General features: G+C 42.0%; 1 protein-coding gene across 2 annotated transcripts in view; it reads right to left on the reverse strand.

Moving 5' to 3' along the window:
- Nucleotides 1-20,138, reverse strand: part of Large1 (LARGE xylosyl- and glucuronyltransferase 1) — a 445,329-nt gene that overhangs the window by 367,504 nt on the left and 57,687 nt on the right. Inside the window, exon 2 of one of the 2 annotated variants that reach the window (XM_042693249.1) lies at nt 4,295-4,381. The exons of the other annotated variant lie outside the window; for it this stretch is intronic. Coding sequence (XP_042549183.1) covers nt 4,295-4,359 — 65 coding nt within the window. The 5' untranslated portion in view covers nt 4,360-4,381. The remainder of the gene's footprint in view (nt 1-4,294; nt 4,382-20,138) is intronic. 2 annotated transcript variants of the gene reach the window in all.

The following is a 20,138-nucleotide window of genomic DNA, read 5'->3' on the forward strand; positions in this document are numbered from 1 at the left end:
GTTGTTTGGGGGAGGGGCAGTCGTGGAGCTTGAACTCTGGGCTTGGGCACTGTTCCTGTGCTCTTCAGCTCAAGGTTAGTGCTCTACCACTTTGAGCCACAGAACCACTTCCAATTTTCTGGAGATAAGAGTCTCACAGACTCTCCTGCCCGGATTGGCTTTGAACCATGATCCTCAGATGTCAGCCTCCTGAGTAGCTAGGATTACAGGCATGGGCCGCAAGCGCCCGGTTTACAGAAGTTTTGTTTTGTTTTTTGTTTTGTTTTGTTTTTGTCATCATGGAGCTTGAACTCTGAGCCTGGCTGTTCCTCAGCTCTTCAGCTATAGTGATCTACCACTTGAGCCACAGCACCACTTCCAGTTTTCTGAGTGGTTAATTGGAGATAAGAGTATCAAGATCTTTCCTGCCTGGGCAGGCTTGGAACTGTAATCCCCAGATCTCAGCCTCCTGAGTAGCTAGGATTATAGGCGTGAGCCACCCACCAGTGCCCAGCTTACAGAAGTATTTTTAACTTTAACAAGAACTACAGAATATTATCTGTCTCTCTCCTCTTAGTGGCTACAAGGTATGAAGCTCTTGACGGTCAAGTCAAGAGCCCCCTCACTTCTAGGCATAGGCTTACCTCATAATGAGGTTCTCCTAAAAGCAAACACACCCTCATACACACTCGTGTGTGTGTGTGTGTGTGTGTGTGTGTGCGTGCGCGCGCGCGCGTGTGCGTGCACACACACACATTCACAGATGTACACGCACACATAAATTCAGACTTAAGCCCTCAAAGAAGATAACATTCAAGCTGCTTGGCTGGGACACAAAGCTCCTCCCAGCCTGACCCAGATTAATCCCCAGGCCTTCATTTCCTTTCTGAATCTCAATCTCTTGGGTCTCCTGGGTATTTGAGTAACAGTAACAGGTGTAGAACAGTGATCCCTTTCATCAACTTCACAGGTTGCTCCTTTCCCTCCCTGAGACCCCCACTGCCCATAGTCTATCCTGTCTTCCTTTGATCTGTTTCCCACTCAGCTTTCAGGATTCTAGAACAAAATGCCTCCATGAAAGCCACTCCATGGAGCCCTACTTTTGGGCTTCCAGAACACTATGCTTTCCTTCCTGGAGTACTTTCTACACTCCTTAACATGGAGATCACAAGTCTCAGCCCCCACTTCAGTGACCAGGCTCTAGGCAGACTGGACATGAAGAGCTCCCTGAGCTGTGGCTCTCTCTGCAATCACCACAAGGCACCTAACCAGCTTGTTCTTCCACACAAAGTAAGAAAAAATCTCAGACAGCAAGTCAAGCCAGACACCCACCAAGAGCTCTCAACTTAGGAACAAGATAATTCAGGAACAGCACTGAAAGGGACTGGGGGGGGGGGGAGGGAGGGGGGTAAAGCTCAGAAATATGAACACAGATGACAGGAGAAAAACAAAGGAGGAGGCAACAATGCTGGGTAAGAAATGTACTCATTACCTTGCTCATGTAACTGTTACCCCTTTGTACAGTATTTTCACAACAAAAAAATTATTTAAAAAAAAGAAAAAAAAAGAAATATGAACATAGAGCCCAAGTCACACACAAAATAAGATTAAGTAACCAAGAGAACCAGGACCCAGTTCCTCTAGGCTTAGAGGCAGTGCAGAACTCAACACAATGAAAATCAGGAAGGACCATTCCTGAGGGCAATCCCAGGGACAGAAAGGAGGCCAGGAAAGCTGTAGCCGCAGAAGGTCTCCTGGCTAGGGCCTCCAGCTGCCACTAAGAGAATACCTTCCCTGGGATCTAGTGGAATTTGGGAGGAAGAGCAGAGCCCTGATCTAAACCCAGTCTCTAGCTTAAGCTCTGTGAGCTTCCCAGAGCTATCAATCAAGACTGAGGCCAACAGGCAACAGGGCCTCAATAAGTACTGTTACTAGACTATAACTGTGGAACTGACCAGCTAGGAAAGCATCATAGCATGTTTCAGCCATCTGGTTTGCAGCTCTTGTGAGTCGGTAAAGCCCAGAGTCCTGATACCTTCCACTGGAAATTATGTTGCACAAAGTCTCACTAAGGCCCCACTCTAGTGGAGCGGAAGATATGAGCTCTATTTACACTTATCCAGGGGATTATAATGGATCAACCTAGAGTATGAACTGACATTTATGTTAACCTATATCAATCAGACTTTAAACTCCTTCAGTATCACCTGCATAAGGCCTGAACCATCACATTCCGTGTTATGGGCTGAGCTATACTCCCTTAAAATTCTTACGTTAACTGGGGGTGGTGGCTAATGCCTGAAATCTCAGCTACTGGGGAGACAGCAGGAGGATCACAATTTAACACTTTCCTGGGTGGGGGAGATAAAAAAAAGAGGCCCTCTCTGAAAAATACAAAAGCAAAAAAGGGGCTACAGTGGTGGTTCAAGTGGCAGAGTGTTTGCTTAGAAAGTATAAGGTCTTGAGTTTAAAATTCTAGTAAAAATAAAAAAGAAAGAAAAAAAAAGAAAAATCTCACTCTCGTTACCTAAGGGTGTACAATATTTAAAGACAGGGACTTCAAAGAAGTAACCAAAGTAATAGAGATCATTAGGATGAGCTCTAATCCAATCAGACTGAGCAGAAGTCTGAGCAGGTGAGGACGTGGGCACACAAAGGGAGATGGGTGAAGGACGCTAGGAGAACATATCATCTGACATCCAAAGTCAAGCTTCAGGAAAGGGCAACCTTGCCTGCTGGCACCTTGATTTTGATTTTATAGTCTCTACAAAGGATGAGAAAATAAACAGCTGGGTTTTTGTTGTTGTTTTTTTGTCGGTCATGGGGACTGAAATCTGGGCCTAGATGCTGCCCCTTAGTTCTTCTGCTCAAGGCTAGCACTCTACCACTTGAGCTGCAGCGCCACTGCCGGCTTTTTCTGCTTATATGCTGCTGAGGAATCAAAGCCAGAGCCTTATGCATGCGAGGCAAGCACTCTACCATTGAGCCACCTTCCCAGCCCCCAAACTGCTGTTCTTAAATCCACCTGGCTTGGGCTACCTTGTGATGGCAGATCTAAAAAACTAACATGCAGGTAAGGCTGGTCTTGGCATACAACCGTTGTCATTTTAGGACTCTGGGCCTCTAGCTGGACTCTGGGAGACGAAGACTGGTTCCTCATATCACTTCCTAACATCTGCCCTGTACTTGCCAAGTATTAATTGTGTACCTACAGTGTGGAAAATGGCAGATGTGCATACCACAGTAGCCAAAGGAGATACTGTCCCTCCTCTAGTGGAGCTTTCAGACAAATGGGAAGAAAAAGAACCATCATCAAGGAAATATAAAATATTCACCTTCAAAAGCAACTGGTGAGAGGAGTATGAGCAATCTTTTTCCTCATTCTAGTCTACAGCTTTTACCATAAACATTCAAGTCAAAACACATTTAAAAAAATCAAATCGTAAAAGTAACTATTTGCAGGAATGCTGAGGAGAAAGGCTCTCTCGTCCCTGTCACAGTTCTGTAAGCGTACAGGACAACCAGGCAGAGGACATCAGAACCTTTTCCTCAGTTTCTCTGGTGTTATCTTCCTCCATAACAAAGAACTGATAGACATGCCACAGTAAGCATTTTGGAACAGGATAATTTTTCCCTCCAAGACTGGAAACCAACACTATTTACCATGCTCCAGGAAATTGATTTTGTTAGTCTTCAACCAGAAGAGAACTTGCACAATGACAAGCACTGTCCACCAAGGAAAAATTCTCACAAAACTGTCTAGAGCTGACATTCACTTTATAGCCGGTACTTACACATACATTATAATCATGTATTTATCAAGGCTTCACGTTGGTATGGTGTTTTATTGCTAGAGATGTGTTTGCTCAAACTGTGGTGTCTTTTCATTTACTACTCTGCAAGTTAGGGTCTGTAAAATGGCAGGCGAATCCCTGCAGACATACTATGATTTATTTTCAACCTCCTGGAAGTCAGGGCGCTTTCTCTGCAGGGACTAATCCCACAGATGCCTGCCAGAGACTGCAGAGACTTCTCTGGAACATGCTCCTCTTCCCAGAGCAGCACAGCACAACTCACAGTCACATTATTAATGCACCCATGCTTTCAGGATGAAGCCAGAAATACACCAGCATTCCCCAGGCTCCAGGGTTTGGGCTGCCTACAAGGTGGGTGAGAAATGACATTTTGAGGATCTGGCAATGTCTGTAAGCACTTATTTATTCATGCTAAAAAAACATGGGGCCACTAATGCATCCATTCTCTGAGAGTCTAATGTAGAGAAGAGCTACATTAAAAGCCAACTTCTACAGCTCACCCGGCAAGAATCCTCTCCAAGCTTCCTTTCAGCATCCTTGAAGCAGGGAAAAATACAGTACCCATGACATATCATTACAGAGGAGCCCTGAAATGAAAGCAAGTGTGTAAGCTCCTGGCCCATACCTGACACATATTAGGAGATCAAGTTATGCTAATCTGTGAATGAATAAATACTCACTGCTTACTGATAAGAAAGCAAGCCAGTGGGTAATAATATTGGGTTTTTCCTCCTTTTACCTTACCTATCCTGGCTCTGATTGATGTTACAAGGACAGAATCAAGACTCAAGACCCATAGATGGGATTTTGTATGCCACACACTACTGTATATCAGTATGCATGCATGAGCAAGTGTTTTTCAGAAGAAAGAGATCACATTCAACAACCACTCAAAGAGATCCAAGACCAGAGATCCAGGTGGTGTAATCTATGTGAGTCCAGCTCAGGCTGCTCCCTCCAGAGCTGGTATAAAATAGCAATGGGATTGACAAGGTTCAAATGGGGACCTTAATATCTACTATTAACCCTAACAGTGTGAAGATGAGACCCAGGACATGTAAGTGATCCCTGTTACTGTGATCTGAACACACAGAGACAGATTCAGTGAAGCCAGTTGGATACAATGTATGCACTGAGACAGGCTCTCCTGAGGATGTCAGAGTTGTAACTGTAGTAAATCCAAGCAGGAGAAAGCCTGAATCTTGCATGCAGGCAGCACAGGGACCACAGCGGGGAAGGGGAGAAGGAAGGGAAGGGGTTCTGCACTAGCTGACGCGGCACCTACAAATGGGTATTAGAACTGACCAGTGTTCAGCCACCGCTCTCACCATGACATGGTTTTTCTCAACAGCTTTCCTCTGTTGCCTGAATAAACCAAATCTATAGGCAATTCAGGACCATTACACTTGCATCTTTTACCATCCTGTATTTGTGCAGCTGGCTTTATTACTTCTTTTGGTGTCTCTCCTTTGATAGTCCTTCATCCTCTACCCCCTACTTTCCTCAAGGCTGTCAAGCTATATTATTTACTTCACAGCCCTTAGCTATTTCTAGAAAGATTTATGTTTTCATGATTAGCTCAGGAGTAGATCACCATTCAAGTGGCACTGGGCTCAGTCCCCAGAACCAATATACAGGTGGGTTGCGGGTTTTTTCCCCCTAAATTTTCTTGCTATAAAATATTATATCCAAGAAGGCAACTCAATTTCCCGAAGAAAGTACCCATACGCAGTAGCAACACCAGGATTTTTTTTTTTAAACAAGTGAATTCCTCTCAATCTACCTCTGTTCCAGCTCTGAGCAGCTGATTTTTTTTTGTATATCTTGCCAACATCCTTAAAAATTGAAGCACCTCGTCTCCATTATCACAGTAGGATTCAGGTTCTTAGGTTTTCATACTACAAGGGGGTGAAATGGCTACAGTGTTGGCCGCCCACATTAAAGCAGTGAACATGGATTTCCATGGTAGCTCCATTAAGAAGGGGCCATAAACAGTCTCTGGGGAACATGGCCAACTCCCTAACTGTCATGTGCCGAAGAAGCAGGGATCTTTGTGACATTTCCTATTCTCTGTATATATAAACTCTGTTACTCCCAAGAACATTGTGAATTTTGTAACAACGCTTGCCTATGTCCCATGATATCTTCAAGAAGGGCTAACTCAACCTGAGACAAGAGACCACGTGGAATATGTAAAATTTTTAAATGCCTAAGAACAACAAAAGCAGAAATGCAAAACATCCGTAAGCTAGAAATCCTTTATGAGAGTGAGGAGCATGAATTCCTAAGAACACCCGAGTCTACGGGGCAACTCCAGCAACCCCTGGAAAAGAGTAGGTCCAAGTGAGAACATCACACTTGGATGTGTCCTTTGAATGAGAACCCTACAGGGTTCTCACTAGGGTACCAGTGAGTTACAGCCGCACTGAGGCCTTGCCTTCAACCCTAGGCTAGCAGGACATCTTCTACTTCTCCCAGCTTTCTAGAAAAACATTGCCAGTTCCTACAATGCCTCTGAGAGAGAAGGTTCAGCATACTCTACACTGGACCAGGAGTCAACAAAGGTTTTATGCTAAAGGTCAGACAGTAATCTTCAAAACTCTGTGTGCCACACCATCTGTGTTGCACAGATGTGTTACCATGACAAGTGGGAAAGCAACCACAGAAACTGGTAATAACTGGTGTGAGTGTGAGGTAATAAAACTTGACTGAGGTTGGAGGGACAAAGGATGAACAAATGCAGCAATATGTTGAAACTGGGAGACAGTGAGGGAAGGGGTGACATTGTCCCAAAAGAAATGTACTCATTACCTGACTTATGTAACTATAACCCCTCTGTAAATCACCACTATACTAACAATGAAGTTTTAAAAAAAAAAAAAATTACTGATGGATGGTTAAATTTAAATTTCCAAGTGCTAAAAACTTGGAAATTTATTTTTTCAGAATCATTTAAAAATGTAGAAGCCAGCATTCTCACCCTAGAGATGATCATTGAAAGTACATTTCTTTCCTCATAAACTTTCCTGTCACTTTTACTTAAAAAAAAAAAAAAGTCAAACCATTTCTAAGTTTAGGGTCTTTCAAAGAACAGACTAAGCCATATTTTGCACGCACAGCTTCCTAATCATTACCTATCATGATCCTATCACACGGTGTGAACAGGAAAGCTCTACAGACATTCCATGTTGAAACTATGGCCACTAGACTTCGCCTTCGATGACTCATCACACAGAGGATCTCAAAACATGCTTTTTAAAGTTTGTCAATTGGCCTCTAACACCACCACCAATGGCAGTTCTCAAGTGCATTCTGCAACAACCCACTCTACTAAGGAGGAGATACAGGTGCCCTAAGATCTTCAGAGCTACTGTCTACTGGCCTCTCATCATCCCCACCATTCCCCCCACCCTCCAGCTCCTAAGTATCCCAGCTGGTGTTGATTAATCTAGTCTATCTCCCAAGGACAGCTCTCCATGGCTTTTATTTGTGTCAGGGGAGGGAAAAAAAGGAAAGAAAGAAAGGAAAGTCCTCCTACTCCCAAGAGTGAGAGCTCCAGGCCAAGAAGAGGAAGAAAACAGAATTTTGGGAAGAAAATAGTCGTTTTATCTAAACAGCAGCTTCAGAAATAGCTCTGCCTACAGATATACTAAGAAGACAAGAAATACATTAGGAAAGGAAAAAGTTGTCAAGTGTGTCCTTGGGGGAGAGAAAGCATCAGGATACCTAGGTTGCACATATGAACAAACAAGCACATACATGATCGTGTCATCGCATGTAAACAGACAATATTTCTATTCTATTACAACTTGTGCAGACTCTCCTCCAAACAGAAAATTTGGTGAGAATAAGATTTAGTAGTCTAGAGAATTGAAATCTGAATGCTAGAGGGGCCAATTGATTCTTTAATAAAATTCTTAATTTCCCTAGAGCCAGACTGACTGCTTTGAAATCACACGTTTTCGTGAATGGAAGAAAAAAAATAAGAAAAGTGATTACTGAGAACCTGTCAGGTATGAGGTACTTTCACATCCATTTCCTATAGCACACTATGGAGAACCATGGTCCTCATTTACCCAGCTGAGCTCACCCAGCTCACAAACAGTGGGGCTCTTGGTTTCAAAGGCAGACTTCCAGTGTGTAAGACGTAAGAGTTTACTCATTCCATCTACTTACAGGTATGAAAATCATTATGATGTGATCGACAAGTCAGGTCATTACAGAAAACAGCTCTAAAGCTGGGCGCCGGTGGCTCACGCCTGTAATCATAGCTACTCAGAGGCTGAGATCTGAGGATTGTGGTTCAAAGCCAGCCAGGCAGGAGAGTTCGTGAGACTCTTATCTCCAATAAAAACCACTAGAAAACTGGAAGTGGTGCTGTGGCTCAAGCAGTAGAGCACTCGCCTTGAGCTGAAGAATGCATCAGGGACAGCACCCAAGCCCAGAGTTCAAGCCCCACGACCGACCAAAAAAAAAGAAAAAGAAAACAGCTCTAATAATGAGGGTCAGAAACGACACAAGACACAAAAAAACAATTATATGGGAACAAACATTCACATTGACTAGGTTGGAGATTCTATCCTACTTTGTACTTAAATATCAAGTTATCTGAGATAATAACATTGACATATACACAAAAACAGACATCCCACACATTAAAATCTAGGGAAATTAAAAGAATCCATATATAAGAAAGCATCAAGGAATGGGTGGCACCGGTGGCTCACACTTGTAATCCTAGTTACTCAGGAGGCTGATATTTGAGGATTGAGGTTTGAAAACAGACCAGGTAGAAAAGTCCATGAGACTCTTAGTTCCAATTAACCACCAAAACATTGGAAATAGAGCTGTGGTTTAAGTGGTAGAGGGCAAGTCTTGAGTAAAAAGGCTTAGGGACAGCACCCAGGCCCTGAGTTCAATCCCCAGAAAGAGAGGGGGGAGGGGAGGGAAGGAGGAAACAGAAAGAAAGGAAGGGAAGGGAGGGTGGGAGAAAAGGAGGGAGAGAGAAGGGAAGGAAGAAAAAAAAGAACAAAATCATCAAATTCTACAAAGCAAAACTGTCTTAGAAAAAAAATTGAGAACTACAAACCTACTATAGTTTTCCTTCCTATCTTTATGAACTTCTTCCTATACTCATGTGAAACTATTTTTGAATATCAGCTCATTCAGCAAAATACTGAGTGATAGGATATATTTTGAGCTTTCCCATTAGCTTTCATCTATGAAAATCATGTTGAGCTCTCCCTGACAAGTAGAATCAAAAGTTGGTCTTAAAGATTCTAGCACTTTTTCTTTTGCAATATCAAATATTTTACCACTTCTAATATGTTTTTGGGTATCTGTCTTTCTTCATCCTTACAACAGCCATAAGTGACAGGAAAGTATTATTTACCCCTCATTCCCTGCCTCCCCTTTTTTAAAAATTCTTCTTGGAAGTGTGCACAAACAGCTTCAAAGGATTCGCAAGGGAATTTTCTAACTGAAGTGACAGGAAAACGAACCCAAACTTTCTATGAAAAATTTAATGCCTGTATGAATGACCAGGTCTCTCTCATCTCAGCTCTGCTGATTTACTTCATTGTCACATACAAGGTTCAGGGCTGTGAAAAAGAACAATCAAACCTCTCAGCCATCAAACCTGAGAAAATCCCATCATATCTGAATTGCCCTGACTAGGGCAAGTGTCAATCTTGGGCCAACTGCTATGATCAGGCATAACCTGAGTCCCACCCACCCTGAGGCCTGTATAATATCATCCTTATCAAAGTCCATGAGCTAAAGGGTCTCCCAAAGAAAGTTTGAGCAGGATGAGTAAATATTAAGTGAGAATACCAAAATATACCACACAGTACAGGCTAAGTGATTTGCCCAAAGTCACACAGACATTAACAGAAAAAGCCAGAATTCAAACATCCTCAGAAACCAAATACTCCAAAAATATTGCTTTAAAACAAAGGTTCCAATCACACATATACACATACATATACACACACATGCATACACACAATACCACAAACTGAATCTCTCATGGGCACAAATAAAGTCTAAAATATTTAGCAGCCTACAGTACTCCAAAGAAAGCCATGTTCCTTTATAATAAAATACAAAGTTTGTAAAATTAAACAAGGTTTTCCATTATCAAAATCAAAATCCCTTTATACTTCTAAATAGTTTCTCACCATCTGGAAAGTGAGAACATTGTACTCCAAGTAGAAAGGGAAAGCTTTGTGACCTATTTTTGTCCCTACAATAATGTAAAGTGCCGAATTCTATTTATTAAGAATCTTGAGTGCATGCTACTGTGCTGGCTATTTGCAACTCCAAAATGACACCCATTATTCAGTTAGAGATTAGAATCTCAAGTACCAAGGAATTTTTAATAAAAAATAAAATTAAAAATAGATTCACCATTACCTTTTTAATGAAACTAGTAGCTCTGCTGGCTTAGGGAAAAAAAATCACATATTTCTTGCGAAGTTTATAAATTGACCTGAATACTACTTTAAAGAGAAAAAAGAAAGACACCAGCGCTCATATCTGGAGCAACTGCATCTATCTCTCCTCTATCCACACATACCATCCACAAGCTCTCTAATGTGGGCCTAGACAGCTGGAGCTCATTCATCTACCCACCCAATAAAACCAACCCTCCAAAATTGTGCATACAGGGGACCACAGAACACCAGGTTGGCCTGGCAGATATGTATCAAATACAGAGATAATTCAGCCTGGCACCTTCCAACACAACTTTGTGCCAGGATGCACAGTGGTCTCCAACATGACAGCCACTAACCATGCGTGGCCACTGAGACTAGGGAACTGAGGTTGTTTTTTTTTTTAATTTTATTTCAATTCATAAAGTAGCCACATATGTTTGATGGTACTGAATTAGAAGACAACTCAGATCTACCACCCTTGAGTTTCTCCAGCCTGTATAACGTTTTGCTCATTCACATTTCCTATCCTAACAGAAAATGTCACCTACAATGCTCCAAATAGGCATGCGTATGCCTCTGGGCCTTTCCACAAATGTTGGCCTCTCAACAGCCATACTCCTGGCCTGCCTGGTAGATCTTTTTCATCCTCAAAAACAAAGGAGGGAGTAACAATGCTTGATAGGAAATGTACTCATTACCTTACTCATGTAACTGCAACCCCTCTGTACAGTATCTTCACAATTAAAAAAATAGATAAAAATTTAAAAAGAAAAAAAACCTTGCCAGATTTCATCTCTTCTGTGAAGCCTTCCATAATTCCCTCTCTCCTGTCACCTCCTCGTGAGCAAATCAACTCCCTTCCCCACTCTCTGTGTGCAGTAAGCCCCAAGCCTGTGCCTTCCACAGGAAAGTGTGGTGGCAGAATGAGCTCCCTGGAGACAGCTGCCTATCGTTAAATTCTGTCTCTGGCGCCTAGTACTACCTCCATCACCTTACACAAGGCACATGATCCCTCCAAACCTCCATGCCCCTTCTATAAAAAGGAATTGTTAATGGCAGCTCTCCTTACTGGTTGTGGCAAGGACTGAAGAAGCACTTAAGCAAAGGCAAAATAGTAGCTGCATGTCTGGCAAGGCTGTTCTTCAATAAAATAAAGTTGACTTCTGATGTGTGATTTTTTTCCCCCTTATGTTATTAGAATGTGTACCTCTGAGTACAGACTAGATATCTTTGCCACTCTTATAACCCACAGTCATGACATACAGCAAGTACTCATTAAAGATTAAAATTATTAACGATGTCTCCAGTGTACAGATGACAGCCCTGAACTCCATTCTTCATAAAGCTAAACGTCTTCACTATAAAGGTTGAGCTGAGAAACTCAACAGGGCCTTCAAGAACAGAGGAGAATAAGGGAGGAAGAGTGAGTCTGCGGGATAATTAAGACTTCTATGGGGCTTACTCAGCCTGTACCCAGTCACTGCTGCCACTACCCACCATTCCAACAGTATCCCAAAACCTTCCCCACCCGCAACCAGATCTCTAACAAAATATTACTGATCATAATCCTGCAGGTTTCAGTGCAGTACAGTTTAAGTCTAACATTAACATCACCCTCATGCATATCTGTTTACCTTTCCTCCTCTTTTCCTAGGTGGCTCTGGTTTTGGAGAGAATCTCCCAGCTTATCAGAATATGCCTGGAATTTCACCGTGCTCTATAGTGGTCCCTATCCCTGAAAGATGGGCAATTTGACAAGGCCCTCCTAGGCTTCTTGGTTTTATTGGAGGCAAATAAAGATGAGCAGCAGGTAAAATAAGCATTAAAAATGATTAAGTGTTCAATATACAGGCATCCCAGCCTAAGTAGAAACCCAAAGTGACTGTTCATTTCCCAAATTCAATGTCTTCCTCCTGCTGGAAGCTGTCTAGCACAGGTGCTCAGCCAGGAATTTTATAAAAGAGCAAGGTGAGAGGTGGAAGCACGCAGCACAGGCACCTCTGGCATTTAACAGAACCTCCATCCTATGTATTGCCTGTAATTGTAAAACTGGATCTAGATTCCTAGTGAGAGTCAAGTTCTGTTAAAAGACACGTAACATCTGGCTGCTTTCTTCTGTGATGCTGGCAGCCATTGACTGGCTGCCATGTTCTTTACCAGACTAATTATAAAAATGTTTAACTCTGTATTTAACAATGTCAGACTACTTTTTTAAAAAAGTCCCATAACACATTTCACACATCAACAATAGTGAATATAGTTCCAATTCTAACAACTCAGAAGATAATTCACCAAAGTAGTGCTTCCTAGAGTGTGTAAAAGGTGAGTAGCTATTGCATAAAATTGGCCAGTGATATTAAAATCCAGCCAGCCTCTGAGTAGCAATGGTGCAACAAACTAATCCACACAAGGATCCACCAGAGGATATATTATGTAACAGAATCAAGTGGCCTAAAAATTCCCAACCCTTTTTCTTTTCATTATAAACTAGGAATAGTAAATCAATTCACTCAAAAAAAATGACACATAGTGTCTAGAAACTCAGCAGGACTATGTTTGTCCAGTTCAACTCATTCAATCATAGTTTTTCCCTTCCCTCCCAACAGCTTAAGTATAAGCCACAGCCTAAGACTGATAATCGAACAAGTCAATCCCACCCTCAACTAATGCTAACTAGCAGTTTCAAAAATGACAGATTGTTTCAATGCAGTCAAAGGATTAAGTCCCTCAGAATAATCAATGCCACTGTTTTGCTCCTTGACTAGGAGCTTACCATGCAAAAAGTAGTGACTCCCCGTAGTCAATTCAGAGTTCTGTGAAAGAAGCCAGAAGCATAAGCAATCAACAGGACATCGGGCAGCATCGATCCTTGTTTTGCTAAGTCCTTCTACATGTTCTTTCAACAGAAGGATGCTCTAAGGTGCTTGTCTATTCTGAAAGCACAGACTGTAAGCAAATAGGTGCTTATCGGGGAAGAGTAATCGAAAATCAGCCACCAGTGTTATCTTTACCAACATGTTTACATCTCAAATCAATCATATATAAGGATAAAAACAGGATAGTTTTTAAAGTGGTTTTTAAGCCATGCTCACAGGGCCAGGGAGGCAGAAGAAAAGAAAGGACAGCAGCTCTATTCTCCCCACCCTTGGCCACACTCACCAAAGGCCATGGTGTGACTCAAATCAAAGTTATTCCCTTCAACATTGATGAAGAGTAGCAAGAGTCCCCTCACAACCGGTCCTCACCACAAGGGTCCACTCCTGCCTGGACCAAAAAGAAGGGCAGGGGAGCTAGCCCTAGAACAGCACAGACACAAAGCTGTCTCACACGCTTCAGACACTGCTAGTCTACAAGATATCCCCAAATCCTGGTGTGTAGGTATGCCTACACACCAACTAAAAGTCCCTCATTTTAAATAAACTGGCATGCAGTTAATTAGTCAAGGTACGTACCTTCACTTTTTCCTAGAGGGACACAGAGGCAGAAGGACCTGGGTCCAAATTCTTGGTACTCCCTGTGATGCCTCTGGTGGTCTCTAAAACGATCAATACCTCCTAGAAGTTCTCTAATTAAATGGCAAATTTAATTAGCCACCCTGCTATACCACCATCACTTCCTCTCTTTCCAATTGCTCACATGCTCCTTCACCTACATACTCAAACAGTATGTAACCACTGAGAACAATCCGGTCCACTTACTCTGCAAGCTCTACCTCATTTGGGCATAGAAAGACCAACAGGTTATGCTCTCTATGTATTTGCTCCATCTTTGGAATAGGAGCCACATGGCATGTCTCAATATCATCCCTAGGGAACAGCTTCACCTTCCTGTGTCACTCATGATGGAACGCTGCTGCCACATAAACTCGTCCCCCCAAATCCCAGGTCCAGCAGGCTCACACAGACTGATCTCAAGGAACATCACAATCATACAGTCACGTGGGTAGACTGAGCAAACACATGTCATTTCTGCATGAATCAGTGCATTCCACCAATTTTACCCACATACCCAGGAAGAGATGGGTCCTATGAGTGAGCGCCAAGCTCTCTCTCCACATTCCAAAATCAACCCACACTAAGACCAAGAACCAAGGCGAGGGTGGGGGAGAACACTGCTAAAAGCAGCACTTGCGGATGGCTCCTACGGACAAGGCACCAGACTGAGAGCTACAAACATTCTTCTTTAGCTCCCATTACTCTAAAGATATAACTGTTATCCTGATTTTCCAAATGAGCAAACACTTGGAAACAGATGAAAGGTCAAGTTCAGAGTCACAAGGCTAGTAAAGAGTAGAGGGAGGATGGCAGCCCAGGCAATCTAGCTGTGGAGCCTGGGGCTGTTCTTCCCAGCTGAAAAAACAAACAAACAAACAAACAAATACAGGAAACCCAAAAAACACAGTACATATTTAAACCCATTAGAAGAACCATCAAGGTCATTCTGTGGACTGAGGCCTCTAGCCCTGACAGCATGGCCCTCAAGCAATGACTTTACCTCTTGTGACAGACTGGCAAGAGAGCTCCTATCTGGAATTATCTGCAAGAAAACTGGAAAGCAGGATATTTAAGACTTCCAGCACCATGAAGGCAAAAACCCAGACCTGCCAGTTATGATGACAAGTAAGTACATTAGACTCCCTGTGCCTCAACTTCTTCACTGGTAAATGGGATAAGGATAAATTTATTGAAAGGACAGCTGGTGGTATTATTATCATCGCTATTAATATTATTTGTCATGATCTGAAATTCTACTGAAGAAAATTGTCTCTTCTTTACCAAATGTAGACATCACAGCCATATTTGCAAGGATAATGTGGCTCACATGTTTTTCCATTTAAATCCCTAAACAAGTACACCTGTGTCTGGGCAGAGAGGAGCAGGATAGATGGTATAAGGAAGCAGCTGGATCCTGGATCCCTCATCTGATGGGGAGGGGTCCTGCTGGCTCCTCCCTGCCATGAGTATGCGATCCCATGACATGTAACCTAAAGGGTCTTTAAAGAATGTAACACCTGAGCAGGGCACCAACGGCTCACTCCTGTAATCCTAGCTAACTCAGGAGGCTGAGATCTGAGGATCACAGTTCAAAGCCAGCCCGGGCAGGATCCATGGCAGGATCCATGAGACTCTTATCTCCAATTAACCATCAGAAAACCAGAAGTGGTACTATGGCTCAAAGTGGTAGAGCACTACTAGCCTTGAGCTGAAGAGCTCAGGGACATTGCCCATGCCCAGAGTTCAAGCCTCACAACCAACAAAGAAAAAGGATGTACCACCTGAACATATCTGTTGAATGATAATAACTAGGTTCCTATGACAACCTCAGATTCGGAGTTTGGGGTAGTAAAAGACAGAGAGGGATTATTTAGCACCTGGCTTACCATTAAATGTCTTAAGAACAGCAAGATATCCTTTTCTCTCCACATTTAAAGCAAAGCCTTAGCTTCGACAACACAGAGCTATTCAAAAGTCATACTCACACCAGATAACTATGTGAGATAATGAGGAAAGAAGGCTGACCACTGTTTCTTGAAAATCAAGAACATTTGGAGTTAGAGTTCACATACTGTGAACCCCAATAAGACCTCTTGATTCTCAACCAGTGCTCATCTCAAGATATCCACTATCTTTTGCAAGTCTGCCTTCTCTTCTCTGTTACCCCTCCTCCTCAGGCTTCCTCTGGCCCCAATCTTCCATACCAGCTCCTGCCTTCTCACCCCTACCACATTTCATGTTTTATTCCCCAAATCATCAAATAAGTAAGACTTAGTTCTTTACATTAGAATTCATGTCAACTATTTTAAAATATCCATTTGTAACCTCCTAAGTGGCAATCTTAGTTCTCTGAAGTTCTTCAATTAAGAATCTGAGCTTGCAAGACACAAAGTCACAGTCTGAATCCTGGCTGTACCACTTTTTTAGCTGTGTGACCCTAGGAAAGTTATTTAACTTGTGTCTTCATTTTTCCTGTGTTTAAAGAAACAACACAGGATGGGACCATGGTGGGAACATGAAATCTTTATTCTTAAAACACAGGTCTTGGAAATGTTATGTTTCATCATTATTTACCAATATTATTAGTCATTATCATTACAATTTCATGACTAAAGAAACTAAAGCCAAAGACTCAGTGTGTTAGGATCAACTGCAAGTACGCAGTGCAGACTAAGGGATCCTAAGACCACACCTCCTGCTTAGTAATATTCAGGAATAACAGAATGTGAAAACCTGTAAGAAACCCTAATGAGTCATCTGTTCAACCTCTTCATTTTGCATATCAGAAAACTTGGGCCCAGCAGCTAGTAGTAGTAACCCAGTTGTTTCTACAGTAATGCCTATTACCAAGTTCTGTCACTATGAAACAATGCTCCAGGCTCTAGCTAAAGACTAGATTTATACTGACACTAAACTGAGTTCACTGGTTCACTCCAACAAGGGAGACACTATGCCATGGGGAATCTCGGGTATGCTGTCTTCGATCTTGCCTGTGTTAACAGTGGTTCAGGTGAGGGTTCAAGGAAGAGGAGTTTTGCTCCACTGCTATCATAAAGCAAGAGTTCCATGACCAGGTATCTCAGTAATTTGTAACAGCTTCTTTGGTAGCACTACAGCTGGGATATTCTGTAGTCATTTATGAGAGTTGAGAGAAGGAAAGGTTTAGTCATTTTTTTGCGTATGGTGCATGTGCAGTGTGTTCCTGTTACCTGGGCTTGGTGTTTATTTTAGAGTAGTTTTGTTTTGGTCTATTCTGCCACCGACAGAAAATTATTCTGTCATAAGTCAGTATTCTATGAAATTGTTCATGCCCAATGAGAAACTACCAGGGCCCAGTTCTCAGCATCTAGCTCTTAGTCAGACAGTCGCACACTGACTGCAGTCAGAAAATGCTGAGATTTTTTTACTTTTCTTTACTTAATGAATTGTTCAAACATTTGCCACACCTGTTTGTGTCAGACAGTTCAAGAGGGTCTAAGTACAAGGTAAATAAAGATCTCTTCACATAACAAGGCTACGTTTCAGAAAAAGATAACATGTGTCTTACGTTCATAAAAAGAAATGTAAGTAAAAATAAACCATAGGTATATTTAGAAAGTGCAAGGGCTGTAGAAATAAAGAAAATCTTAAATAATTTCATTTTTAATTTTATTTTTCTATAAAATAAAATGTAGAGCAACGTAAAGGAAGTGGGAATGCTAGGTGAGATCTGTGATTTAAAATTTTTAAAAAAGAAAGAAAGAAAAAAAAAGAATGAGCATGACCAGGTGAAGCCTCCATCAAGCAAAGCTTAAAGTCTTGAAGGAAGTATCCAAAACATAACAAAGCCACCAAAGTAGCACAAAAGAGGGCAGGAAGCTGCAGAAGTTTAATTCTCTTGTTCAACACCATGTGGTAAAAGTAGTTTATTTCTCAAGCTTTGAAAAATAAACTGTCACTATTATATTCATAGCGTGTGTATATAATTCCTATTAATAGTGACCTCACGGACAGTTCTCAACTTTAAACAAGTAGGTCTACTTATGCCCAAAACAGCAAAAACATGAAACACATACATACACACACACACACACACACACACACACACACACACACACACACACACACACACACACACACACACACACACACACACATTCCTTTTCCCACAGATGCTGTGGCAGCTGCAAGGGCAGGAACTTTATTTCTCCACAATCTTCTTTGGACTAGGCACTAAGTGAATAGATGCACAGGAGGGAGCCCAGCCCTTTCTGCTCTGCTCTGTGCCGCCATGCAACACCTTTCTATGCAGTAGTGTACAGGAAGAAATAAGGGCGAAGTGAAACTACTCTCTGCAACTAACAGCTAAGCTGTCCTCAGGTGGACAGGTACGCAGCTAGATAGATGCCTAGACTTTCCTGGCCTGGATATTACATTCACGTGCTAAAAAAGGAAGTTAAGTTGCCTCTTGAGAATTAAGAAGCCTCCTAAGGCACTCCAGAATTGACCACAAAATTCATCAATATCCAAAATATAAAACAAAACCAGTATTACATTCAAGTAGCTAAACCTGTCACGAAGTTAGAGCTGATGAAAACAATTTTCAATGTACTGTAATGGGTAAGGGAAAAAAAACACAAATATAAAAGAAGATGACCTTACCGTAAGTAAGCACAGAAGACAAAGCCACCAGAGATTGGTCAGGAAGCGCTGATAAATATAAAACAAATTCTAAAGTAAGAGTGACTATTAATTATTTTAGCAGTTGACTGCAAAATATAAGTAAATGAATAAGGTATCTTGTCCTCGGAGTACTGGTTTCATAGCATGGAGCCCTTTTTATAGCTCCTGGACTGACCTTTCCTTGTGTGCTCACATCAGCCCTTTCTTATTTTTAAAAAATCCAAGTAAATCCCCTGTGCGCTAATCAAGCTACCTCACTCACTTGAAGGATAACCTTCATAGAAAAGAGGCCACTTGATAAATTCCAGGAAAGCAAAAATAAAACATAATGGAAAAGACAGTCTAATCACCAAGACTAATTACAAAGGAAGAGTGAATCGCTTTTTCACCCCTTGAGCATCTGTGTGTGTGTCTGTGTGTGTGGTTAAAGACCAATCTAATAAATGTGTGTGCGTTTAAAGACCAATCTAATAAATATATTTTGTGTTTCTTGGCCTCAATAGGAACAGAAGAAATCTTGGAGAAGATGGTTTATATGTGTGTATGTATGTATATATTTTTATATATATGTATGTGTATATGTGTATATATATACATATATATGTATAGATGTGTGTATAGATGTGTATATACACACACACAAAGAAGTTAACTTGGAAAGCCACTCATAAATTTACTGGAGACATATTTAAGTAAATATAATGTGCCAACTACATATTGAGAACCTAAGACCATATCAAATTAAGTAAGGATCTGCCCTCTGCTGACCATGATATTCCAGAAGCTTCAAGTAGCAGGATCCTGGCTCCAGGGTAAATAAAGATGGTACCTTCCAACCACGGAGGCTGGGAATCTTTACAAAGAAGGTACTATTGAAGATGGATGAGTCAAGACCCTGAGAAGACCCTAATCATTTCCAGGCTGCATTATCTGCTTGCTCCTGGGCACAAAACAGAAAGAAGCAGACAAGTGGCTAGGACCAATAAGCCCCTTGGCCCACACCAGGATTGCATAAAAAGTTCATCTTCAATCCGTTTCTCAGGTGTATGAGCTAAGCTCCAGCCACAGAATGAGTCTGAATCACAGGGATGGGGCTTGGTCAAGGGCCTGTGGAGATGTCTCTGTAATGGCGCATTTGTAATATCAACTTGAGCAAACTGAAGGATGCCTAGGAAACTATTAATTGTGGGGTTCTCCAAGAGGGTGTTTGCAAGGAAGGCTGGTGTGGGTAGGTGACCATGGAAGGAGGGCTGAACATTCTGGAGTAGGTTACTTTCTCTACTCCTGCTGCCATTGGACATCTGGCTCCAGGTTCTTTACCTTTGGACTCTGAGGGGTTTTACGATGGGAGGCTACACCATCAGCCTCCAGAGTGCTCAGGCTTTCAGGTCCTTGGACTGAGCCAGTTCCCTATGTCTTCGATGGTTGTCCAGCTCACAGATGCCCAGCACAGCTCACAGATGCCCAGCACAGAACTCTTCAGCCTCTGTGTTACTCTATGGATATACATGGTATTGGTTATGTTTCTGTGGAGAACCTGCCTACAGCAACCTCACAGGGCACTCTGACATACAGTTTCCCTTAAGAACCAGAATGCACAACCATTATCTCATCTCTTAAAGTGGGGCAAGAGAGGAAGTTCCTTCCTCATTCCGTCATTCAATGAATATTTGTGGAGCACTGACCTCCAGAGACTATAATAAATAAAACAAAAATACATGCCCTCATTACACATTTTTGCTCTCTTGAGT

Source organism: Dipodomys spectabilis, unplaced genomic scaffold (assembly GCF_019054845.1).
Source record: "Dipodomys spectabilis isolate Male_0828 unplaced genomic scaffold, ASM1905484v1 ptg000163l, whole genome shotgun sequence".
NCBI lineage: Eukaryota > Metazoa > Chordata > Mammalia > Rodentia > Heteromyidae > Dipodomys > Dipodomys spectabilis.